Here is a 26492-nt window from a genome sequence, read left to right as displayed (position 1 = left end):
CCTTACTATTCTATGACTTTTTGTCACATTTTTTTGCATTACTATACCATGACGTTTATTGGCGTTTTATGCCTTACTATACTATGACGTTTTTTCAAATTTTTTTGCCTTACTATACTATGTCGCTTTTTTGGCGTTTTATGCCTTACTTTACTATGACTTTTTTTTTTGATTTTATGCCTTTCTAAACTATGGCATTTTTTGGCATTTTATGCCTTACTATACTATGACGTTTTTTCAAGTTTTTTTGCCTTACTATACTATGACGTTTTTTGGCGTTTTATGCCTTACTATACTATGACTTTTTTTTTCGATTTTATGCCTTTCTAAACTATGGCATTTTTTGGCATTTTATGCCTTACTATACTATAACGTTTTTTCAAATTTTTTTGCCTTACTATACCATGTAATTTTTTGGCGTTTTATGCCATACTATACTATGACGTTCTTTGGCGTTTTATGCCTTAATATACTATGACGTTTTTTCAAATTTTTTTGCCTTACTATACTATGTCGCTTTTTTGGCGTTTTATGCCACACTATACTATGTCGTTTTTTCACATTTTTTCCTTACTATACTATGTCATGTTTTTGCCGTTTTATGCCTTACTATACTATGCCGTTTTTTCAAATTTTTTTGCCTATCTATACTATGACATTCTTTGTCATTTTATGCCTTCATATACTATGTCGTTTTTCAAATTTTTTTGCCTTACTATACTATGTCGCTTTTTTGGCGTTTTATGCCTTACTATACTATGACGTTTTTTGGCGTTTTATGCCTTACTATACTGTGTCATTTTTTTGGCGTTATATATCTTATTATTCTATTACGTTTTATACCTTACTATACTATGACGTTTTTTTGACATTTTTATGCCTTATTATATTATGAAATTTTATGCCATACTATACTATGTCGTTTTTTGGGGCGTTATATGCCTTATTATTCTATGACATTTTATTCCTCACTATACTATGACGTTTTTTTTTATTTTTTTGCCTTACTATGCTATGTCGCTTTTTTGGCGTTTAGTATAGTAAGGCAAAAAATTTGAAAAAACATAGTATAGTAAGGCAAAAAAATTTGCAAAAAACGTCATGGTATAGTAAGGCATAAAACGCCAAAAAACAACATAGCAAAAAAATTTTTAAAAAAACTACATATTATAGAAAGGCATAAAATGTCACATTATAACAAGGCATATGACTCCAAAAAAACGACATAGTATAGTAAGGCAAAAAAATGTGAAAAAAATGACATAGTATAGTAAGGCAAAAAATGTCATAGTATACTAATGCAAAAAAATTTGAAAAATCGTCATAGTATAGTAAGGCATAAAACGCCAAAAAACGACATAGTATAGTACGGCATAAAGATTTCAAAAAAACGTCAAAGTATAGTAAGGCATAAAACGCCAAAAAACGACATAGTATAGTATGGCATAAAACGCCAAAAAATGACATGGTATAGTAAGGCAAAAAATTTTCAAAAAACTTCATAGTATAGTGAGGAATAAAACGTCATAGAATAATAAGGCATATAACGCCAAAAAAATGACATGGTATTGTAAGGCAAAAAAATTTCAAAAAGCGTCACATTATAGTGAGGAATAAAACGTCATACAATAACATATAATGTCAAAATAATTGCCTTACTATACTATGTCCCTTTTTTGGCGTTATATACCTTATTATCTATGACATTTTTTCAAATTTTTTAGCCTTACTATACTACGACATTTTATGCGTTATTATACTGTGACGTTTTTTGACTTTTTTATGCCTCACTATAGTATGATGCAAACAAATGTGAACACAGCATTTGACATTCTCAATCTTTTATGCTGTTTTATTATAGGTTATTATTTTTATTTTTCAACACACACATTCACTCACACTTGTGTGACATATCTCAGGTCATCTGAGCTCAGATTTCATACCTAGCCTACAGGTTGAAGGTCGGCGTCCTTCCTCAATGAATCAGCTTAAGCGCTGATCGACCAACATACACTGAACCTGACTCACCTCCAGGTGTGGATCAGCACGATTCACATTTTTATGCCTTAATGTTTTACGACATTTTATGCCGTAATATATTATGACTTATGACATATAATAACATATATGTTCCTATATCAAGAGTAATGTTACCATATGTTTTGCCTATAAGAGGATATATTATTATGACATATATACATCCTCTGGATATAAGAAGATATAAGTTCATAACATATGAAATACTCATAGTAAAATGCAACTTTATTAAAACAACATGCTGATTAAAATTCTATATGTTCGTACAGGATTTACTTAATAATTTCTTATAAAATGTAAACATACATTTCTATTTGTTTATTTACGTATGTCAGATATAAACATAATATAAACAGACATGCTAAAAGACATGCTAAAATACATGTTTTTATTAGCTTACATTACATGCTTAGCTTATATATTACATATATGTCAATATATGACATTATTTCAATTTCTAATAGGTTTCATTTGTAACTTTTACATGTATAGGCTATACTTGAAAATACATATATGATTTTACTTCATATGTACATATGTTTCATACATGGAAATTCAACACATCTACATGTATAACATTTGCGTATGGGTTTTCCTGAATGTAAATTCAGATGTTATATGTTAATAAACCATTTGGCTGACGGCATTAAAAACCCAGTCTCTTTGTTTTGGAGGGGTGGAGCCCTTGTGAGTGACAGTACTGTTTTAAGCGTCAGCACTCTCCATGGGTTCCCTGTCCTCTTACTCACCATCTGTGTGGGTTGGTGTCTGGTGGTGTCACCATAGGAACACTTTGTGATCTTCCTGCTTCACTACAATGTTCTCCACAAACTAAAGGTCAACCCTTGACCGCTTCTGAGGTGACACCTTCTCACATACGTACACACATATGCTCACACATCCCTACCATTTACCACAAAGACAGAAACACAGACACAGAGACACACACACACACACATAAATTCATTTGTCACATAAAGACAGCGAGAGATAAGTGAAACCTGACTGCAGACACCACAGTTTCAGTTTACAAGAAAAGAGCAGCTGAACAGAAATGATGTGTCGTACGTAGTCATCTTGCAGTGTGTTCATTCTGAGCATCCTGTAAAGACAGACAGTAATAGACACAACACAATAGCTTTTTCTTTTGTTGTTTAGCAAACGTATGGCATCAAACTCAATGGTAAACCTTTAAACTTTATTTTTTGATTGCAGGAAGCGAACAGTTCTGTCTCCAGAGGGAAGATTAAAGACTACATTGTCTGTGTCGACAGCCCAGATTCTAGACTGGCCTTTGTCACTAATGTCAGTAGCAATGACAGGAATTATACCATCCCGATCTGTGCTAACTGTGAAGTGACACTGTGGTCTCGTAACTCCAAAGGGCTGTCCCCTCCTGCTAGAATTACAGCACATCACACAAAAGGTAAAAAAAAAAAAAAAAGTAAACCTTGTATCAGTTAAAAGCTTGTTTAGTAAGAGCTTTACTAATACTGAACAAAGTATGAAGGTGGTGTCTGTGTTTGTGTCTTGTATGAAGCAGTGCAAGTATTCATACATGCTCCAGCCAAGTCCTCACAGGATGTGCAAGTATCAGCAGTCACCATCTCCTGGAGAAAGCCTGAAACTGCACGACTACCCGCTGCGTATGTGGTGGAGTGGTACCCAGTGGGCCTCAAGCTGGAGGAGCTCAGATGGATGAGACTGGGCAGAAATGACAACCATGCAGTCGTTACAGGTGAGACATGCGGTGGTGGAGTAACACAAAAAGGCAAAGGCAGTGACATACAGTTCTTCACTTCAGCCATGTTGGTGTCTCTCTGATGTGGATCTTTTTAAGTTAGGTGTTGGCAGCCATGTTTTTTCTCTTTTATTATTTTGTCTTTTTTGTCTTACAAAATGATACAACCATTGTTTACCACTACCTGTCTGTATGCAGATATTAAGCCATATGAGTGCTACGAGGGAGCAGTGTATAGTGTCTATAATGAGAGCTCAGTGACTTGGGAAAGGTTTGGAGGTGTCACCACCTTGGAGTCAGGTAAGATCGGAGAGGAGCTATACAGCATGATTAGCACTATTTTAGTATTATTCTGTAATTTTCTGAACCATAATATTATGATAATGCTGAATACAACTTTTCAGTTTAGGTATTAAGTTGTTTAAAATATTCTGTTATTATTCATCATTCATTGAGTGTTGTTTTTGGGTTCTGCTGCTGGTTGCAGTCCCAGAAGCTGGTCCAATTGCCCAAGAGAAGGTTGAGGGGCACACAGTGAAAGTGACATGGATGGAGCTTCCCAGGAGCCAGCGGAGGGGTTGTATCACCAACTATACCATCTATTTGGAGAGCGAAAGAGGACACCAGAAGCCTTGTAAGAACAACTTTATCTGTGATTGTCAGTAACGGAGGCAGAGGGAGGGATGTCAGGAAAGGGGGAGGGAATTTAACATTTTTTCATTTGATGAAGAGAGAGTAGGGGAGGGTCGTTTTTTTTCTTTCACAATTTTGAGATTATTTACATAAAAATTTGCTTTTTTTATTAAAATAAAATGTAAGATAATTCTAATTAATAATTTTCACACAGTCCCTTATTTGGTTGAAACTACTCGTACACTGTAGTGACAGCACCTTGTTTGTAGCATGTACCTTTTGGATGCAGACAGTCAGTCAGCTTGACTGCTGTGTGTATACGACTTTGTGTTTCAGACCCCGTGGCAGCATCAGAGAGGATGCACGTGATCGAAAACCTGTCTCCAGCTGCCTACTGGCTGTGGATGTCTGCCTCCACTGCTGCAGGAGAGGGCCCTCCAAGCTTAAAAATCCAGCTCTTTATCCAGGGTAGACACCTTTGACAGTTGCTATTAAAGAATAGTTTGACATTTTGAGGTTGATGAGACGATCTTGGAGTCTCCACTAGTTGCCTGTCACCTGCTTCTGGTTGTCCTGGATGACTGTTGGCTATAATGGATCGTTTTTAAGACTCTAAGCTGAATTTTTTACAATGACAGTGATTGTGTAATAACATTAACAGCAGACGTACTGTTGCTTAAATAATGTACAGTATGTGATGTAATAGACAGTACGGGTTTAATGTGGAGTTGCTAATCTCTTATGATATGGTATGGCTGTATTGCCTGTTTGTTTTTTTTTCTTTCACTACTTTAACTGACTGTACTAGAGGAGAAAAATGTAAGTGCTGCAACTTTACATCTTCTCCCTGTTTTATTCTCACTATTACAGAAGAAACTCCACTGTGGCTCTTACTGGTGTGTGGCGTCGCCTTCATGATCGTGGTGCTTTTGTTGTGCCTGTGCCAGTGTTCAGCAGTAAAGCAAAAGTACGTGAGCAACAGCACCTCCATATGGGCGACAAGCTCACGTTACATTATTTTGTTCATCTACCGTTCTACAGAAAAACACACAACTATTGTCAAAGAAATGATGCAGCAAAACAAAAATGAATTGTTATGTTGCCAAAACAAGTTTCCAGATTGTTCAGCAGTTTTCTACTTCCCCCCTCAGGTTCTGGGTGTTTTTCCAGTGCCTCATGCTCGATGTTGTGCCAGATCCTGCAAACAGCAAATGGGCTAAAGAGTGTACACAGGAGAAGGTATTTATGTAAAAGTGAAAAAAAATTCAAGCTACATTTCAGCTTATTGTTCCTAGTTTGAGCCTGTTTCTTCCTCCCAAACAGGGCAAGATTAACCTCCAGCTACAGCTGAGTAACTCCAGTGTAACCGAGGAGGAAGGAGAGCCCATCCTGGTGGATGTGGAGGAGCTGCCCAAACAGAACAATGGCATCTCCACATCTAAAAACGTCTCCTCGCAGCTCCGTCCTCAGATCGGCCTCAGCCCGGAGACAGAGACGGCCACACAGCTGTACCCTCTGAGCACATACATCAAGAGCTTCTCGCATGACTCAGACAGCTCCGACCACACACAGACCTCTCTGGACACAAACACAACCGTTGACTATATCTCATCACACGGGATGGGAACTATGGAGGAGGAGGATCAGGAGGAGGAGGAGGAGGAGGAGGAGGAGGAGGAAGAAATGCTGGGTTTCTTCCCTACTCAAAACGTCTTCATAGAAACGTTGAACTTTGGAGGAAAGTTGACTCTGGATGCCGTCAAAATTGACTTCTGTAGTGACTTCTTTCAGGACAGTTAGTGTGAAACTAAAGCAGAACTCTTTGATGAGATCAGGTTTGAGTGAGAAGAACGTTTAGAGGAAGAACTGATGAAAGAAATTGAAGCTACTGGACACAACAATGATTTCAGTGTCTGTTTTTTTGGCTCACGCACCTAGCTGGGATGTGCATGAACTACCTCTTAGCTTATTGATCAGAACTGTAACAGCTGTCTTGCAGTTGTCTGTGCTGTTATGCAGGAATCATTTTTGACTCAAATGTAATTTTTCTTTCATTTTATGCATTACCATTGTTTTCTCTTCAGAATGGCTTTAGACACACTAATACCACAACCAAAATGAACACATCACAAGCTGCATGAGTATATCAGATATCAACATTTTATGCCTGGCTGAAATGAGGTATTTGGAAAAAGGCCTCAATCCTGATGCTGACAGATCGGCACTGATCGGCCCTTTTCACAGCACACGCTTTGACTTGCCATGGTAGGAAAAGCGCAGGTGTTATTAAATTACATTAACAATGGCTCTGTGTCTCATTAAGCCATGACAGTGTGCCACAATGCACAATACTGGGACATGTCTTATCATTTTCTGACCCAGTTTAGATGAAACAACACCCCTTTCCGTGTGACGAAAGCCTCCACCAAAGATACATCCAAGTGCAGGTACTTTTCTACGTTGTTGTACTGTCCTGAGCACACACCATGTCTACTCATTTTGGAAGTCGCTTTGATCCAAAAGTTACAAGTGAAGGATATCATGAAAGCTTCGGTGCAGTATGAGACCTTGGTGTAAATGCAAGTACTGCATGAATTCAACAAGTGTACCAAAAGTGCACACAACGTAATGACTAACTTACCCGCTTGTGCGCTGGACGTCTGGCAGGCTTTAAAAAATGTGCATGAGAAGAAAGGGTTAATGTTAGATTAACTTATGTTATAAGTTAATCTAACTTAATGTTAGATTAACTTATTACATTTTATTCGCTGGTATATTTTAACTGAAAGATCACTTACCTCAGCTCTGTGTCACTGTGATCGTCAGTAATCTTTGAAAAGGCTTGACGAGGCTTGAGTCACATGGTGGAGGTGTTTCATCTGAACTGGGTTGGAAAAACCCTAAAACTGATCCAGCTAAATGCAATTTAGCCATGGTTCATTTTATTATTTACCACTCTGCTTTTCCTACTGTGACATGTCAAAATGTTTTCTATGAATACTCAAAACATTTACGACCAGAGCTGTGCTTTTAAATACATCTATGCTACCTCAATCTTATTTTAGCTACCTAATCTAATCGCAGCATGACAGATAATGTGCCAATGTTGTTGCTGACACCAAAATCACAAACAATCAATTGCAATACTGTGTGCGAAATGTTAAAGCATTTGACAAAAGGAAATATTTGGAATGATTACAGCCATGCTAGCAGCTCTGTGAGGCTGTATGTAGGAACGGCAGTGCTTTGAGCTACGTACATTTAATGCTCACAAGTGCTTATTTCCACTGAAGACAAAGAACAGCTTGTTTTGCAGGTATTTGGTCATCAGCCAAACTATTGAACAAGTTACCATTTTTATCTAATGATAGTAATAGATGAGAAGTTAAGGGATCACAAGTTATTACAATTCATTCTGAGTGGGACATGAAAATGTGCCCCAAATTTCATGGCAATCATTTTAATATTTAAGAAATTTCACTAAAAGCCAAAAGTGTCAACCTCATGGTGGTGACAGAGGAAAGATTAGGAAATCACCAAAGTCAATAGGATACATCTTCTGGGAGCCACAAATGCCTATACAAAATTTCAGGGCCATCTGATCAATAGTTGAGCTATCTCAGTCTGTCCGAAAAAGTTGGCCGATTGACCAACATTATCCTACCAAGAGTCATGTCGCTAGCATGGCTAACACTGAGATGTTTGAAATTGGTTACGTAGTGTTTTGCTTTACATCTTCAACAAGAGGAAACTGGAGTATCATTTTACCTAATAGATTTGCAACCAATCACTGTCTCTATTTCCCAATTAGTGTAACTCAGACTTTTGGTCAGTTACTTTCATTGCTACCTTATTGGGAGAATGTGATTTGTCATTTTTATTATCTATGAAAATAAATGATTTAATCCCAGTACTAACATCTTTTTTTTTTTTTTTAAGGCCTAATGTCTTCTTTCTCTTGTATGAACTACTGGTCTGAAACAGTTGATTGTCAGGGTGGTTTACAAGAGTATTTGTGAGTGTTGGCAGCAGGTTAAGCACTGGTCAGAATTCCATGTTAAACTTTAAAAAAAAAACTTTTCAAACCTTATTAAACAAAAACCTGAGGTGGGAGGAGACCATTTGACCTGCATGCTTAACAGGTTTTGTCCACAAAAGTATTTTGTGAGGACACTCACCAAGCACAAAGGTAACCTATACTAGACAGCATGTGCGTACGTAGTTGTAAGCAGAATCAAGACAATTTGTGAACTGTACTTGGGTTTAATTATTTTGCCAGTAGGCAGGATAAAAAAAGTGACAACGCAAAAAATTTATCGACCATCTTTATTTACCGACAGAGGTCTCTAATAGCAGGGCTAGAATTCACACATTTGTAGAGCACTTCAGTTGTTCCACACAATGAACGACTGTATTTCTTTCAGAGCAATTATGCAGTGGTGCCACTGTGGTAGCTACAGGGCAAGTCAACAGTGGAGGAAAATATCAGCACAGAACAAACAGCAGAACCAAACTGACGCTGGGCTGAGTTGACATGTGTGGAAGGATGCTCGAGTGGAGTGTGTAAACAGTCGGAGAGGGTCTGAGGGGGGGCCACAGCCGCATCTCAAGATACTTCCTCTCCCTATCACTCTTTGCAGTAAAACAAAGGCTTTGATTGACTTTGCACATGGTGAGTAATCAGAGATGAAATGAGCAAGGAGGAAGAGACATTAGATGGTGAACTGCACCCGAAACATAGGTAAAGCAGAAGACATGGAGTAGCTTTCAGCTTCAAATGAATCCACTTGACAAATGTCTCAGGATCACAGCAAATTTAGGAGAGTAATCACCAATGCGTTCCTCCAAAAATGACCTAATGTTCCTCCTTCAAAACACTTCAGTACAAAAGAACCTTAATACAGATTTTGGTGCCATTTCATCAATGCATTCAAATGTAGACAGCATCGCTTGATCAAAGACCAAGGGGTGTCCTATTTGCACCATGTGAAATACAGTCTCTGAAAGAATTTATGAAAATAGTCAAGATTTACAGGCCGAAGATCATAGAAGAATAGACCTCCTGTATAAAATATAAAACAATACCCCAGTGCTAAAGAAAAAAAAAAATCCATAAATCTCAATGAGTGAAGCTGTAACTTCATCCGAAATACCTGGTGTGGCAGAGCTTATGAGCTTGGGTTGGAACTCTGCAGTGCCTATTTTAAAGCAAGCAAGCAATGGCACACACCAAGCTAAAGATACTCTTCTTATGCTTATATTTCGAAATGCATATTTTCAAGCAGCAATTACAAAAATTTATCAATGGACAATGCATAACCTCTGAAAAAAATACTGTATGAAAACATCCCTGCTACTTTGTTTCCAAGTACAAAACCTCTACCAATAAGTTGCTCCAGAGTAGCAAGAAGTCCTTTTCTTTTTTTGTTTTTTTTTTTTCTTACTTTGTTTTTTTTCCATCTTTGTTTTGTTTTTATTGGATAAAACTCAGTCCTCACATTGAGTGCCATAGTTAATGACAGTCTTCTCCATCATTTCACTTTGCTGAAGGATCCAGGAACATGCAAGCCTCGTAGTGGAGGTGCTCAGGAGGCTCCTGTAGGCCTGAGGGACAGCAGCCAGGGCTTAGGCCAGGGCTGGGAAGGCCTCTGGGTCGTCCACATTGGGCACAGACGCAGATGACTGCAAAGAAAAGCCAACATTAAGTAGGAGTTAGAAAATTCAAATGAAGATGTGATATACAAGGAGGGAATGGTAGTGACCATCCATGAACTCTTCAATTCCAACAGTGGCCCTATTATACAGAGAAAATGCAGATACTTGGGTGACATGACACAACTAGACTTCCATAACATTATCTACCTTGTCAGTCCTTCCTCCGCGGACCGGCCTAGTGGCTTCACCGCCAACGGCAACGGCACTGCCACCGCCGCCACCACCACCACCACCACCACCACCGCGGCCACGACCACCCCGGCCACCACGTGGTCCTCCGCGCCCACGGCCTGGACGGCCCAGATCTCCAAAGTTGATCTCCAGCTGGGACGTAATGTCATTGGCTGGCTTCCGGAAGTGGTGCTCATCCTCTCCCTGAAGTACAAAAGTAGGGGTGGAAGGCCAATTATGATTATTTTTTTGGACATTTACAGCTTTGGTCTTATTTTGTTTAGAAGTATCAATGGATTTCAAATACTGCACAACAGCAGTGGAGATTTTACCTTAGGCTCCTCAACCTCAGGGTCAATCAGTTCACCTTTCTTATCCTGTGATGGACAATGGCAAATATATTACACACATGAACACAACATGGTGAGCAAAACTCTGTTTGTACCAATTGACAACGTTCTAGGAACAAAACATCCTATCAAGGCCTGCATTTCCTGTCTTCAAAAATCTTCAACTCTATCTTCTTGCCTCAACGTGGGTCTGTGCTCACTTTTAAATGCCAGTGTATGAGCAATATGTCTGGTTTGAGTTAGTGCAGTAACCATTTAGTGACCTGCTTCAATCTCAACTGTTCTATATCTCAAATGAAAATGCAGAGTGAAGGTGAAAAAGAGTTTTCTGCAACATTCAGATTGCGTGCAAAACTGAGGGTCGGTGTTAATATTGCTTTTAGTTTACACTTGACTTTATTTTTGCATTTATGTAAATCTCAAACTGAAACCTCAGTGAAGGGGGTTTCTTTAATAGACTGAGTGGGTGGCTGTCCAATGCCTATTTGTACATATGTTATTATTCTGCTTTAGAAAGAAAGAAATGTGGTCTTATTTGACACCAATAACCTGCCAAAAATCTTTAACGTCTACAATGACTGATGATGCTCAAATTATGATCAGGCACACCAAAATGAAATGTGAAATATAAAACATTTCTCAAGAGTGCAGCTGATTTTGACTTACATCTGCCTTGGACTTGTGCAGCACAAATCCTTTGTTCCAATCAGCTCCCTCGTTGGCTTTACGGATGTTGAAGTCCACCTTGGCCCGTTCCTTGTCCTGCATGGCCTTCCACTCATCCAGAGTCATCTCCTTGGGGCCTTCCTCCTTCACTTCCTCTACCTCATTCTCCCTTTAAAACAGAGACACCGAGTTGAGCGTTGCTAGTGGCCTTAACATCACTGACATTCATTTTAATTTACATTTAAATTTAACTTCAGGTTGATTTGCACACACAAGTAATATTGCACTCTACAGAACTGGAGGCCACAGCAAAACCAAAAACATCTCTTCACAATTTATTCTTCTGAGTCCGGACAAGATAGATAAGAAAAGAACGTACTTGTTCTCAGAGTCAGCAGGTGGATGCTCCTCTCCTTCAGGGTTCTCTTCAGTGTTGTTTGATTGGTCAAGCTCACTATGTAGGAAAAAAAAAAGTCATGATTAGGTCAATACATCCTAGTGACCAAAACATAAGGCTAGCTACTGAAAACTGGGAAATCTGTAAGTGAAGTTTGGACCTTGTTGCTGTTTACATTGCCCATCATGCACATGTAGTGTCTACAATCTGGTGGACGGGAGCTAGCACACAAATTGTGGTCAAATTTCACAGAAGACCCAAAAAGAATAACACATTGTAACTTTTATGTTGGGTTTTATTGTACAGCTGTTGTATCAGATGTTTTAGCTGGGTGTAAGCAATGAACTGGGTATTTTGTGCAATTTGAAGTCTTATTACTCAAATTATTTGCCACAGTTCTGAACCAGGATACAATATGATTTTGAGTCAATAAGTAGAATTAGAAGTGATGACATCTAAAAAGACACCCAGACCTATCAAGACACACTTATCCAAAACATCTCAAAGTGTGATTATAACTCCTTGGCAAACCATAAACCACCAGCAGGGGCTCTCTAAAAATACATCATACAAGGAGAAACTTATAACATTTATTCAAGTTTTTCAATAAGAGCACATGCTCTTTAACTGCCTAATGTCCCATCATGCAAAGTTAGTCATTTTGCATACATAGGAACTTACTTTAGCTCATCCTTGACGGTGCCCCAGTTGTGAGATCCACTTCCGCCACGCTTCTCCTCACCTTTCAGACTACTGAAACAACATTTGCTTTAGCCAGGATCATTACACATGCACTGCGTTAAAAACACATTCAAAAGGTCTTTAACGGACCTGGTACAAATTTATATTTTATTCAAGGATTACAAAAGAACTGAAAGAACTTACGATCGGTCACTGCCACTGTGTCTATCAAATTCACGTTTTCCTCGGGAATCAAAGCCATCACTGCGACCCATGCCGCGTCCTCTGCCTCCACGGCCTCCTCTGGGACCGCCGCGTCCTCTCATCGGCCTGTCACCAATGGGTCTAGAGAGATAGACAAAGAACATCTTTCAAGCAAGAGTTTCTATGCCTGTCAGAAGCTTAGAACTAAGGCAGGGCCATCTACAGGCTTTATTTTAGTGACCACTTAAGTGTTTTGCTGTTGTTAAACAACAGAACTTCAAGCAAATAAAATATTTGTTCCTTAAATGTTTTCAAGCACATCAAATTTGGAATTAAAGAGGTACAATGCACAGTGGTATAAGATGCTACAAATGTAGCCTAGCAAGCTGTTGGCTACAAGCCAGATGGATGAAGGGTGTGGTGGAGAACACACCCCATTTCAGAAAGATCAAAAACCAAAATCTTATCAGTTCTAAATGTGAATCCTCACATTAACTTGAATGGTCCAAATGGCAGAAATATACATTATCCACTTACCCTTTCTCCTCATTCGGAAACTATAATTAACTTAGCTTAGGTTGACTAATGCTAGGGTGATCTAGATTTACATTTGGATAATTTACAATATTTTTTATGTTATATCAATTCAACACAAGTAAACTGTTGAGATAAAAGTGCCTGCAGCAGTTTGGGCAAAGCTTTAACAAGCTAAGCCTTATCATCGTAAACAACGCCTTTAACACATGATGTCCCTACCCACACCCCATAGTCAGTGCTGCTTTTGCCTCATGTGGAACAAGAAAACACCCTGTAAAAGTTATGATAGTAGTGGACGCACTCTACTCTTCTTACACTTATGATTAATGTTCAATTAAACATCTGCTGATTGGAAATTGAACTCACTTCTCCACTGAGAATTCACCACCCTCAGGTTTCTCGCCAGCATCACCAGCAGGCCTCTCAAAGCGGCGAGGTGGCCGCCTGTCCACAGGCCGTCTGTCTGTGGGGGGGCGCCCTTCTCCCTGGCCGCCCTGGGGTCTGGAGCCATCACCTTCCGGCTTGCGGCCCATTCTCCTCATGCCAGCACCTAGGATTGACCAAAACAGGAGGATTAGAGGACCAATAGCACTGATAGATCAGGACCCACTGTTGAGCACCACACACAAGAAAGAGGGGTGGGGGGGTGGGGGTGATTGTTCTGTTTAACTGGAGCAAATAATTCCAATTAATGTGCAAAATCAAAAACATTCAACTGGTAGGGTCAATTTATTAAATACTCTGCAACTCCATGTCTGCAGTGTAATCAGATTAATAAACATGGTGTAAACTACTGAAACTTTTAAGTGCACAAAATGTATCAATCTTGTGGGAGAAATTTAATACAGAGGTGAGTGGTTTTACATTATTACATTATTCACGAGTTTGCTGTATTATCATTCAATTCCTATTCTGAAAGTGTGTTTCTCAGTTAAATCACCCAGTTACTCTGTAGATGGAATTAACACCTTGATAGTCTTTAACCCTTCATGGCACATGGTTGACCACGTCTGGCCCAGTCCCACCCATTGACTAAATCACCAGCTACCAAAATAGACACCCTCCAAGACACAGCAGCAGCTGGGTGCACCATAGTCGTCGCACCTGTCTCATCTTCTCCCAAGCAAACAGCTATGAGCCTACTTGGCAGGCTAACATGATGATAATGGCAAGCTAACTGCCTGTGAGTAGGTATCCAGTCATTTCCTGACACTATATTTTACACTTCTGTATGTAAAAATTTAGTAGCGAATTAAAGATGGAACAGATATATTGCAACATCAGAATACAAACGTTGACCTAATTTTAACAGGCAACGTTATCAATTAAAAGTTATAATGTTATAAGCGGGAAAAGTTAATGCGCAGAAGCAGGTCGACCGCATGCACTGAGCATGTATTGAGCATGTATTGTGCGCCAATGGGAAGTGGCAGTTTGGAGGCTGTGCTTTAACACGCCCCACACCTCAACCACGAGGTTCATCACCATGAGAGCTCTGCTGCTCCTAATGTGTCAGTGACAAACACACCAGCAATTCGATGTACTAATTTAAATCTATCTAAAGTTATTTTATCAACGAGTTGAATTTGCATCTGTCGGATTTCGCTTAAACCGATTTTATTTAAATACGTATTATAACGTGAATAGAAACTACTTGCTATTGGCCTATTCTGGGTAAAGTCAGCAACAAGTGGCCTTACTAACAGTCACGATCTGACAGGAGTCAAATCTGAACACTTTGAGGCCACTTTCTTTGGTTACCCAGGCTGTCGGGTTCCACCTGCTCAACAAGGCCGATGGGGACAAGCCAAAACAAGTTGGCCTGCAAACTGTTTATCACCGAATCCTTTAAGCCGCACAGCTCCCATCGCAATACACGTTTGTTTAAATGTCATTGTCCCGTAAATGACAGCCCACCGAGACACAAAAGCAGCCACGCGGACCTCATGTCACGGGAGCTTATGAACCGTTGCTAGCTAGTAAGCAGCAACTTAGCCCGTTAGCTTCGAACCTTTAGCAGCAGCTTGACTAAAACCTAAAACGCAGATATTGATTTTTACCATCTTTCTTGAGTGGGACGGGTGCCTGGGTCTCCTCCTTCTTATCGGCTAGTGGAACCTTTCTGTCTTTTTGGGACTCCTTTTTCGGCTGCTTGGCAGCCTGGGCTGCAGTCTTGGCGGCACCAGGAGCAGAAGCCTCCTTCTTCTTCTTCACTTCGGCTTGCTTCAGCAGCTCAAAGGGATCCGACTCGTCGTCAAATAACTGGTCGAACCGATTGGTTATGGCACAGCCAAAACCTTCTTGCATTTGTCCGGGCATGATGGCGCCCCTTCAGCAGGATTTTCCTCCGATTCTACGAGGCTTGGTGCGAACACTTCGCTAGATGAAGCCACAAGATGGCTGGGAAAAGGACCTTCTTCTCTTCCGGCGCGATAGACATCCGGGACCTCGGAGCTGGTGCGGGTGGGGCGTGTAGTTCTTTCAGAGCGATCAGTAATGGACCTGGATACAGGACACGTTAATGGAAAAACTACACTACCCACAATGCCGTTCTCGCCAGTGTTTCCAGCCTCTGTGAAGCCAAGCATGGGTGCCCTCGTACACACTCTTGTTTTGACTCCTCGCGAAAACCTCCTCAGACCTGCTGTTCCACAACACTGGATCAGCTTTAAAACCTAAATATGGCTCAAATACTCCGTCACCTATGTTTTATACCGCGTTAATATCTTTGCAAACCTCAGCCGACAGCATGTTCTCATGTTAGCTGCCATTACATTTTATGTTAGAATACAAAATAAAGAGAAATTACTGTCAAAATCTTCAGCAAAGTTCCACACAGTGGACAGACTGTCCTGACATTTAGATGTGGCTCAGAATAAGTATTCACACTACACTGAGCCCCATGCTCTTTTTAAACCCTGCAATGTAGTGCTAGTGTAAACAACATGTCACATTTGCATGTAGATATGGAGTTAGCACCACTCCTTGGGGTAATATAACCTGATCCATATCGAATGTGGTTCTGTAGATAAGAGTGAAAACATGATGAGAGGGACCAGTAGGATATAGGAATATATAACCGATAGGTTACAGGAAACATAATTTCACCATTTCTCAGCACAATCTGCTTGATGCTGGGGCAGGGGGAGATGAGTTAACAACACAGGGTAGTGAGTTGCAGTTTGTTTGTGAATGCACACATTTGTTCAACATGATATATATGCTCTGTTTCAGGTAGGCTACAGTCTTTATCAGTTTCGAATGTTTTCAGCATGTGTCTGTTTATGCATAAGTCAGTCTGTTTGTTTATTAGACATACAGGCTATCTGAGATATCTCCAAAAGACGTTGACGACAAAAGAAATCTAAGAAATCTTTAAATGTAGTTGGTGCACAGATAAAGTATCTTTGGAAGGTGACCATTAAATGATTGATAAAGTCAGTTGTGAAACAGCATTTCATTTGGTATTTTAGCAGATAATCAAAAGACATAAAGGAAAAAACACTAATTCTTAGCGATTGCAGGTTTGAAAGTTGGAGAATTGCTCATTGCTGGTGGAAGTTTGTGCTCAGTAAAGTGTCTTTGAGCACTATGAGCTATGTCTTCCTGATAACTTTCATCATAAACAGGAAACGCAATTCACCTTTACTACACAAACGTCACTCTCTGTCATTTCAACTTGAAATTCCCTAGTGTCCTCAGAATTTTACAGTGCCACATCTAAATCCTAATGGAGATCAACAAAATATTATCCCTACTTTTTAGATTTTTTAAAGGTTTTTAGAAAAGAAAAACATTCACAAAGGATGCTTTATCCTGGAATCTTAAAATTTTCGCATGCCTCAACCCAGCAAAGTTAGTTTTTAAAACGTGGGCTAACATATTGGAATATCAATCCCCAGAGAAAGGCACTCAGCCTGAATGTCTCATTGATCATTGATGGTATTTTGGGAGTTGTGGGTGCTGGTGTTTGACCTTAAAAGGACAGTCAAACCCTGCCAGCTGTTGGGCTTGTGTACATGAGTGATTGTCAGGGAGACAAAATGACTCAAAGCATGTAAGACCCGTTTAAATAGTTGCACTCATTCATAATCCGTCTGCATCTCATTTTGTAGCAAAGATACAAATGTACAATTACATTATTTACATCCCTACTTGTATTTACACTCAGTAGAGACAACCAAATACAAACAGGATTGAAAGTTATTAAATACTGGTTTTGGGTTCGTACAGTGAGTCTGAACAATGGTGTCTCTGTCTGCTGATTTGTCCCCAGCTTTATCACTGAGTTTTTCAGCTTTATTAAATCATCATACAGGAACTAGTATGCAGCACCTGAAAATCATGTGATATTACGTGATATACATTTTCAGTCTTGGTCCAAAACTGCATCTTCTGAAAGTGAAATATTGCATTCAGTATGTTGGTTAATATTAGTCTAATTAATACTACAAATAGTATTGACATCTTTGCACACATTACTCTCCATTTGGATTTTATTGGAATCAAGGTTAATCCTCAAAAATTACAGTGATTGAGGGGTTTAATTATATACAAACTATGTTTAATTACAGAGTGCTTGGATTTTTGTGCAACATTACTTTTTTCCTTTTTTTTTGTTTTATTTTGTTAATATCAGAATGAGTTTGTTTTGCTGGCATTTGGGCTTCAGTGCTATTCTCACACAGCCGTGATAATGGCCATTCATGCATTCAGTTTAAGGTGAGAGGTGACCTCGAAAGCAATAGGCTAAATTATTTTCTGAATGTCTCTATCTCGCGTTACCGAAGTGGTCCAACCCACATGGAAGATGCCACTCGCACTGACAGTCCCTCCTGAACGCACTTTGGGAACTCAGACCGATCATCGTCCCTGCGCATCCTGAGATGACATCTCCAGTCAACAAAGCCATGATAGAGTCCTACGCGCTCATGGTTATGGTCATGGGCACTTTTTTCGTCTATTTCTGCGGGATGGTTTGGGCTTTTTGCAACCCGAAACTGAGCGGGGCAGAGGAGGAGTGCGGGACTGGGAAACAAGCAGAGGAACCCGGGGACGTCTGCTGCGCTGCGGATCCCCCGGAGCGGAATTACAGGTGTGCCTGTGCGCATGTGCCGCCGGCACCGCCGTACACCGCAGAGGCGCTCAAACAGACGGCTTATGTTAACTTCTGGCATGACACTGACAGTCTGCTGTCAGATTGCACTGCATTTTGTCGTGAGGATCATGGCATTAACAACCAGATTGGATATAGTCCCTCCTGCACCGCATAGGCTGAAAGGCTGGTGACCTATCCCACTATCCATATATGTGTTGTTCTCATCATATAATATCATACTTTAGAGTGAATGGGAGTAAAGAAGAGGGGTATGAAAACGGGCAATGCTCAGTTTTATTTTAAACTCTTTACCAAACAAGACATTTTATTTTGAGCCTGATACACATACAGGTGGAAACAGCAAATCAAACTTACAGAGTCACTGTATCTTGTTCACCCCTGCTTTCAGTTCTGGCTTGCATGTTGCTGAGCATGAAGAATGTTATTATAGCGAAGTCTGACATCCAGTGTACATGTTGCTCCCAAGTGACCTGTGAGACAGGAATAAAGCTCTCTCCATCCAGGCACTGTGTGCAGCAAGATGATCCAGATCCTGCAGGACCACTGTGGGATTATTGTTGCTTTTCCTTCAGTTTCTTCCTCACTTCACTTTCTAGATGCAATAATTTCTCATACAAAACCTCCGATGTTTCCAAATCAATATCCATCTGCAAAGAAGAACAGAAGACACATAACTCATTATGTGAACTATTTTACGAGACAATTTAAACATTTTTTAAGCACAGTATACTTTGCCTTACCTTACGTGGTTGTGTGTAGTTGGTGCCCAGTCCAGACGTTAAGCTGTGGTACTTGACTTGTGGGTCCAGTGATTCAGGCTTTTGCTTAAACAACCAGAACTAGAAGACAGAGCAGCATTTCTGAATTAATCTGTATTAAACTGTGTACGAAAATTAGAAATTTAGTTGCACATACCAGGGCTTCAGCTCCATTATAAGGTGTCAGGGTGAAAGTATTGGTGAACATTCGTATCTGTGATCATGTAAGACAGATTCAGATATAAAACAAATACCCCCCAAAACTGGTTTTATACTGATTTTAGACACACAACATATAGACAATCAAGACTAACTGGAAGGACAGGTATGTGTAAGTTATTTGCACTGTGAGAGTTGCACTCACAAGCCAGAAAATAGGCATTAGCAGGGTCCAGAGGAATGCTGGGAAGGAGGGCAGGATGCCGTAGGTCAGACTGGTCATCACAAAACCAGGACAAATCACAGATGAGTACAGACCCTAGAGAGCAAAAGGGCAGTACAGTCATCAATATCCTCAGAGGCTCGGGTGATACACAGCATGTGCAGTGTGTGTGAGCCGACCTGTTTGTTGTAGTGTGTGTTGAGCGCCAGGCTGAGCAGGTCGGAGGCATATTTGGAGGAGCTGTAGGGCTGGGTGCCCCTCTGGTGCTGTATGTCCTCAAGGTAAAAGGCTGAGCGGTGAGCGTTACTGGAGGAGGTCCAGATCAGCTGCGAGGTCCGACCTGCGTTACACAGAACTGGCTCCAGCTCCCTGATCTGGGCCATAACACAGGGGGAACTCCACAGTATTAGAGTGCTCATCCTAACAAGTCACTGAGGCTCAGTGTCATCCTTAAATAACAAAACATGCTGTTGTTTCCAATTTGATGGAATCAGACAGGCTGTTGATTTGAATCAACAAAATTTTAATTAAATTTAGAAACTTGGCTGATGTATGTGAGATATTACTGTATCTTAGTCATGTTTTCACTTGTACATTACATATAATTTAAACTGATTAATTAACAACAACAATGATATGCCGTCTCTTCCCATGTAGATGCAACGATATTCCTTTCAGAGTCCTTAAACTAATCAACAAGGTTAAATTCCTATGTTTCACCAAAGATTTATCACTTTTACTCCAACTGTCTGACTGTCCAACTGTAAAAGGAATTAAACTATGTGTGAATACAACAGCAAAGGTAAATCTGTAATGTATTAAAAGTGTAAACAGGAACTGACAAGATTTCTCTTTGATGGCAACACGTCAGAATTCACCTGCAAACGCACAGTAAGCAGAACAGTGTCCGCAGTGAGTGACCTCATGGGTAGGACAGTACGTACTGTTAATTTTTAATGAGCATCGGTACTAAGTGACAGACAGATCCAGTATCACCTATTTCTGTTCCAAGGGCAAACAGCTGACAGGAGAACTGAAGGAAATATGCTTTTGTACAATGTGTTACACGTGAATCAGACCAAAATACCAACTTATCAGTTTGACAAAGTACCAGTGACTCACTAGAAGGAAGTGACCAAAGAGGTTGGTGGCAAAAACGTCTTGCAAGCCATCAGAGGTGACACTGTCCTTCTGCGTCAGAATCCCCTCGCCAGTGGCAAACATGGTGATGATATTGCTGAAATGAAAGCATTATAGAAATGTGAGCTCTGGAAATGCAGCATGGGAAATAGATGACAGAAGAATTCAAAGTTATAAAGTATTGTCCTTTATATACTACACAGTGACATGGAGGAGCTTCAGGAGTCAGGAACATCTCAAATCAACAATGTACCTGGAGAAGAGGCCTCTGAAAAAGGCCTTTACATCAAACTGTGGGTTTGGCATGATGCCTGCATTGAGGTAGAGGTAATCCAGTCGGTTATATCTGCAAGTGACAAGCAGAGACATGGATATTTTATCCTGCAGATTTCTAAACGCACCTGAAGAACCAGTAACATAATCTGCTCAGTAATTACTTTGGGTGTGTGAATGTGTATTTGACTTTGATGCAGCTGTGAGTCCATCCTCCCACCTGAGTTTAACTTCGTGTGCAGCACTGATGATGGAGGAGATGCTGCTGGTGTCCATCTGCAGCAGGGCCACCTGAGCTGTGGGGTGAGAGGTGAGGAGGGCAGAGCGAGCAGCCTGAGCCCGACGCATGTTCCTGCAGGCCAGACACAGCTGCAGACCCTCAGTGTCCTGGGAGAGGAGACGCTCACAAAGTGCCAGGCCAATGCCACTGCAAGGAAATGCATTCCTGAACACTTACTACTGTTATTACTCCAGCACCAGGCATTTCAAGATAATAGCACGTAAAACAGACCAAAATAATCTTGTTTATTACAAATTAATGTACTGTAAATAACACAATCCTGACGCGATTTTGACTAGAATTCTGCCAGGAGAGAGATTTCAGGAAGTCTAATGAATAAATAAATAACATAAATTATACAATCAAATAGCCAACAGGTAAAATTTTCTTATAGCTCATAAAGATCTTAAAGGAAAGTTATGAATACTTAACATTTAAGATGCCAAATTTCAAGTAAAATAAATAACAATAAATACAGACTTTACCTATTTGCTCCTGTCACCAAAACCACCTTGTTCATCTTTTCAGGTCCAAACTGGAAACAAACTACAGAAAACGGTCAAATGTTCTCTCAATGCAACAAGTTTTCTGTCTGGTCCATGCAATGTTATTCTTCACTCTTCACTCCACCTCCAGGCTGTGATTGGGCGCAACAGCAGGGCCCAGCCAATGAGATCCTAACACCAGTCAGCTGAGCTTCAAGGACCACCCCCATAGTATGGATTATTCAGCTCACTCCTATGAATAAGACAAGAGCTCACAAAGAGATAGACATCCCTGTTTCAATTTTATTTGTATTTTGTCTATCAATGTACAACTTTTGTTTTAAGTATATAAAAACATTCTCACTGAACATTTGAGTACAAAGATGTAATAAAACTAAACAAATCAGGAAATTTGTCAGGGTGCAATAACATCTTTACATCTGCCTCTAACACTGAGAAGATTGTAAATGACATGAAAAGATTTTTTTATTCAATGAGAATCACCACATGCTTCACAAACACCCAGATTTGTCCCCTAACCAAATATTATATATAACAGATTTGTACAGATTTGTTTGCCCAGCTTGCAAAGTACAGAAAGATAAGACTGACTTCCACATATAGGTTGACACATCATGCATTAGGGCGGACATGAGTGTCTTTTAAGTACGAGGTAAGTGGGACAAAGGCCTCTGATAAGAGTTCAGAACCTGTAAATGCAGCTGATCAGGCTGAAACAGTGGTATGCAGTATGAAGTTCAAGCTATTAGAGTAAAACACAGAATTATTCCATATGGGGGAAAAAAAAAAAAAAAAAACAGAAAAGATGAAGAAAGGATCCAGCTAATATATGAGCGAATATAAACCACTGTGAAAGTGATCGGTAGCAGTCATACCAGTTCTTTGGTTCCAATGAAACACGTGATGTAAAGTGAATATTCCCATTTCCTCCTCTACATTCCTGATTTAAAAGACTATTTACCTTCTATTTAACATGTTCAACATCCACAACACACTTAGTAACATCTCTCCACTGATACAGACTGTAAACATACTGTTGAACCAACATAGCACATGGCCAAAACACAGCCCGGATTCCTGATTTTGCAGTTTGCACTGGAGAAAAAAAAAAAATATATAAATGTATTCTGTATTCTGTTTGTTTGGTGTGAAAATCCAAAGTTTCAGAACATTACTGAATCAAATCAAATATGATACTCCACACACATCAGTTTAAAGAGCATATTAATACACACATATATAAACAAAACATAAACAGAACAAACACATATGAACATATAAATATAAAGTACAAAATATTGATATTTGAGATTTAGACTTATCTATTGAAAATACACAGTCATATACACGTCATGTTCAAATCACTGTAGGAAAACTGCAGGGAGATGAGAAAGACTGAGTTACTTAATATTCTGATTTAAGACGTGGATTTTGTCTGAGCAACTGAGATGAAATACTTGAAATATAATGAAATGTAACAGTAATGGTTTGCTGCACTTTTCCCTTCTACATTCAAGCAGTCCTCCAGAAGAAAACACAAGACAGTTCTTCAACGTTTCATAAGTTTGTAACATGGGGAACTTTAAACTCATATTAACAAATGAAATTAAAATATATTTTTAAAAGTGCCGAATGTCACTTGCTACATGTAATTTTGGCTTCCGCAACACATATGTGTGTCAGGGTTGGTGCACTATAAAACAGAATAGATTTTCCTAAGAATACCTGTATGCCTATAAAAACATCTTAGCCAGCGTGATTGTGCTAATCAAACTCAAACGGACACACACAAAATGTCTCTGGTAGTCCATCTTTGTAGTGTGTTAAGTCCATGGAACAGTGTTTCCCAAATTGTAGCTCGTAGCCCACAGGTGGCTCTCACCTTTTTAATCTACTGAAACAAGACAGCTTAAACCTGGAGTGTGTCTGCTACTCTTGTTAAGCACCATTTCTTCCAGAGATGAGCAGACTGGGAATCACTGTCTTAAACATAGCCCTGGCTTAAGGCTGTATTTCCAGGAGGGCTTGGTGTATTTCCTGGAAGGAGGGCCGTTCTTTTGTGTTCCTCCTCCAGCAGCTCAGCATGATCTTATAGAGCGAGTCTGGACACAGCACAGGCTGAGGCAAGTAGATCTGCACGACAGGGAGATAGAAATAAGACCAGGGGATACACGGACCTTTACATGCAGGTGAAATGTTTGTAACAGCACTCACCTGTCTTTTCTGGTCCCTGAAAAACTCCCCTGTGTTCTCTATCACCTGCTCATCAGTGAGCTGAGAGTAGGGTTGTTCTTTGCAGAAGTTTAGTATCTCCCACAGGGTCACCCCAAAGGCCCACATGTCGCTAGCTGTGGTGAACTTACCCTGCACAAAAAGACGGTGTAAATAATGATTAGCCTGTTTTCATGCACAATCTGCATTGTTGGTTCCATTCTAAGACATATACACATTAACGCAGGGCAAGCTCAACAAATATGCCTGACTTTTCAAGGAAATATCAAACCAAGGAATTTTCTAGTAGTAGTCCTCACCAGCAGGATGCTCTCCCATGACATCCAGCGTATAGGCAGCACAGCTCTGCCCTGGATGCGGTAGTAGTCACCACTGTACAGGTTTCTGCTCATGCCAAAGTCAGCTATCTTTATTGTGTACTTCTTGCCCACCAGGCAATTTCGTGTGGCCAAGTCTCGATGAACAAAGTTTAAAGAGGAGAGGTACTTCATCCCCGATGCTATCTGAGTGGCCATGTAGCACAGATTATTGAAGCTGGGAAGGAGATAGAAGAGATAGCGTCATAGGCTGGGAAAGAAAAAACAAACATGTAAACATGTATTTGCAGCAGCCACTTAACTCACCTGACAGTAGGTGCATTGCTGAGCAGAGCGAGTTGTCCCTCGGGTTCATGGCGGGACAGAAACTGATTGAGATCTCCGTTCTCCATGTACTCTGTGATCATGCAGAGCGGGTCGCTGTAGATGCACACAGCTAGGAGGCGAATGATGTTTGGGTCCTTCAGACGTGACATGATCTTTATCTCTTTCAGGAAGTCATTCCTATCAACACAAAAGCATATGCACAAGTGACTTACTTTACACTGATACAAATCAGAATTATATTGACTTCATATTAACAATTCAAGTTACAGGCCAGAAGAGGCACCCAGAGTCAGTACCTAGCATTTTTGTTAGCATCTGAACGGAGCATCTTCACAGCGACTAAAACTGGCAGGTCCTCAGGGATGTCAAATAAAAACTCTTTATTCATGAACTCCTGCATTCCCTCTGCTTCACACAGGTGCACCTGAGAGCAGAGGAGAGGAGAGGAGAATGAATGTTAAAATTATGACGTGGCTTTTGCTTTCACCTCATCTAAAGCTGTAGAAGGGCACGCACCTCTCCAAACTGGCCCTCTCCCAGCTTTTCTTTGAAGGTGAGCAGTTTTCGTGGGAACTCTTCCACTGCAACATCCTTCCCTGATAACAGGTCCATAGTCAGTGCAGGGATGGCGTATGTGTTGCTTCCAGTCACTCCTTGCAGGTTTACAATATCTGCCTCTGCGTAGTGAGGGACGCCATCTTGGACAACAGTTGTTGTGGTGGATTTAGATGCTGCTGTGCTGGTAGAAGCTGGAACACAATACAAGACACTGTAACTAGGGATGTCAATAAGTGTCTGAGCGTGTTTTTTGTGAATAACAGTTTAAACTGATGTGTATTTGTAAGTAGACATGTGTGTTCACCTACCTGGCTCCTCTGAGCTTTGTGCAAACTCCGGCAGCTTACATATGAGGCGTGAGGGCTCCTGGTAGTCTGGACCGAGGGGGAAGATGCGCTCATAGGTGGAGTTGGACTCCTGTTCGCTGATTGTACTCGACTGGTTGTGGTTGTAGGCGAACGTCTCGCTCTGTATTGACAAACTAGCAGTTAGTTCATCATCCAGCATCCGACGGGAGGCCTAGAATAAAGGACGTGGGGGTGAAGGAACAGATCTGACCACCTCCCGTAGGAAAACTCAGAATTCTTAATGAAAAGGTGTAAAAGCTACACAAACATCTAAAGGCTCGTGTTTGCTTGATGCATTTTATTCAATGAATGAGTGATGATCTCACCTTCTCCAGCATCTTCTGCCACACTTGCCTCCACAAGATGATGACAATGATGGCCACAAGAATGAAGATAATGGCCACTAAACAACCAATCAAAATTCGGGTGTCGCTGTCATCTACTTTGTGCGTGGGGTCATCTTCTGGGGAGGGAACAGGGAGATAAAACTTCAATAATGGAGACAGCGTGCAAATATCGGGGACCATACAATACATATGCAGTTAAATCAGACTAGTCTCGAGGTGTTTGCCCATCCAAACAACTGGAGTGAATTATAGTTTTTACTTTCAACATGTAAACAGATGTTTGTGAAATGTCAAACACAGAATAGACCTTTCTCACAGGCAGATAATTTGGCTTGTGTAACAAGTCTAACATTAAAGGACCAGTGTGTAGTATCATGGGGATCTATTGGCAGAAATGGAATACAATATTCGTAATTATGTTTTATTGGTGTATAATCACCTGACACTAAGAATCGTTGTGCTTTTGTTCAGAATGAGCCCTTCGTGTCTACATAGGGAGCGGGTCCTTTTCCACGGAGCACCACCATGTTTCTACAGTAGCCCAGAAGGAAAAAAAACCAAACACTGGCTATAGAGAGAGCCTTTTGCATTTTTACACTACCTTAAGGCCACCACAGGTTCCCGTACACACTTGGAATGGGAAGGGTGAGGGGAGGGGTATTCACCGCAAAATCAAAGTAATATAAGTTATTACATTTGATTACTTTTCGATATCATTAATTTAGTTGCCTTATTGGCACCAACAGACAATATCACAACCTCATGGCCTCTCCA

The 26492-nt window shown here is 40.3% G+C and overlaps 4 protein-coding genes across 7 annotated transcripts in view; 1 reads left to right on the top strand and 3 right to left on the bottom strand.

The window, feature by feature from the left end:
* Nucleotides 1-8321, top strand: part of il12rb2 (interleukin 12 receptor, beta 2a) — a 19646-nt gene extending 11325 nt beyond the window's left edge. Inside the window, exons 9-16 of one of the 2 annotated variants that reach the window (XM_023404418.2) lie at nt 3253-3463; nt 3581-3775; nt 3977-4078; nt 4266-4412; nt 4748-4879; nt 5282-5378; nt 5563-5650; nt 5735-8321. In XM_023404418.2, the coding sequence (XP_023260186.1) occupies nt 3253-3463; nt 3581-3775; nt 3977-4078; nt 4266-4412; nt 4748-4879; nt 5282-5378; nt 5563-5650; nt 5735-6211 (1449 nt within the window). In that variant the 3' untranslated portion in view covers nt 6212-8321. Of the gene's footprint in view, nt 1-3252; nt 3464-3577; nt 3776-3976; nt 4079-4265; nt 4413-4747; nt 4880-5281; nt 5379-5562; nt 5651-5734 lie in introns of both variants that reach the window. The other variant, XM_087173501.1, reaches the window with a different exon arrangement.
* Nucleotides 8322-8723: 402 nt separating this feature from the next.
* On the bottom strand, nt 8724-15553 carry serbp1a (SERPINE1 mRNA binding protein 1a). 2 transcript variants are annotated; one of them, XM_023404452.2, is made up of 9 exons: nt 15193-15553; nt 13499-13682; nt 12596-12736; nt 12392-12463; nt 11693-11767; nt 11314-11482; nt 10630-10674; nt 10274-10501; nt 8724-10093 (listed from the first exon to the last, which is right to left on the bottom strand). In XM_023404452.2, the coding sequence occupies exons 1-9, from the start codon at nt 15449-15451 to the stop codon at nt 10037-10039; spliced, it is 1230 nt and encodes a 409-aa protein (XP_023260220.1). In that variant the 5' UTR covers nt 15452-15553; the 3' UTR covers nt 8724-10036. The 2 variants fall into 2 exon arrangements, with proteins under 2 accessions (XP_023260220.1, XP_023260221.1); XM_023404453.2 differs by having other exon boundaries at nt 12392-12460.
* A 2953-nt stretch (nt 15554-18506) lies between these two features.
* On the bottom strand, nt 18507-21779 carry hsd17b7 (hydroxysteroid (17-beta) dehydrogenase 7). Its single transcript, XM_023404454.2, has 9 exons — nt 21570-21779; nt 21025-21231; nt 20785-20877; nt 20514-20628; nt 19571-19765; nt 19374-19487; nt 19167-19223; nt 18992-19090; nt 18507-18898 (listed from the first exon to the last, which is right to left on the bottom strand). Exons 1-9 carry the CDS (start codon nt 21602-21604, stop codon nt 18803-18805), a joined length of 1011 nt encoding a protein of 336 aa, XP_023260222.1. The 5' UTR covers nt 21605-21779; the 3' UTR covers nt 18507-18802.
* A 73-nt stretch (nt 21780-21852) lies between these two features.
* Nucleotides 21853-26492, bottom strand: part of ddr2a (discoidin domain receptor tyrosine kinase 2a) — a 30787-nt gene continuing 26147 nt past the window's right edge. Inside the window, exons 10-17 of one of the 2 annotated variants that reach the window (XM_023404448.2) lie at nt 25698-25834; nt 25333-25543; nt 24983-25215; nt 24763-24890; nt 24446-24643; nt 24122-24356; nt 23805-23954; nt 21853-23723 (exon numbers count right to left, since the gene is read on the bottom strand). In XM_023404448.2, the coding sequence (XP_023260216.1) occupies nt 23592-23723; nt 23805-23954; nt 24122-24356; nt 24446-24643; nt 24763-24890; nt 24983-25215; nt 25333-25543; nt 25698-25834 (1424 nt within the window). In that variant the 3' untranslated portion in view covers nt 21853-23591. The remainder of the gene's footprint in view (nt 23724-23804; nt 23955-24121; nt 24357-24445; nt 24644-24762; nt 24891-24982; nt 25216-25332; nt 25544-25697; nt 25835-26492) is intronic. The other variant, XM_023404451.2, reaches the window with a different exon arrangement.

Source organism: Seriola lalandi, unplaced genomic scaffold (genome assembly GCF_002814215.2).
Source record: "Seriola lalandi dorsalis isolate HSWRI2012SDOR001 ecotype SW California unplaced genomic scaffold, Sedor1 jcf7180002054244, whole genome shotgun sequence".
In the NCBI taxonomy this organism is placed as follows: domain Eukaryota; kingdom Metazoa; phylum Chordata; class Actinopteri; order Carangiformes; family Carangidae; genus Seriola; species Seriola lalandi.
The sequence above is the reverse complement of the archived record's forward strand: the minus strand, read 5'-3'. Positions and strand labels throughout refer to the sequence as shown.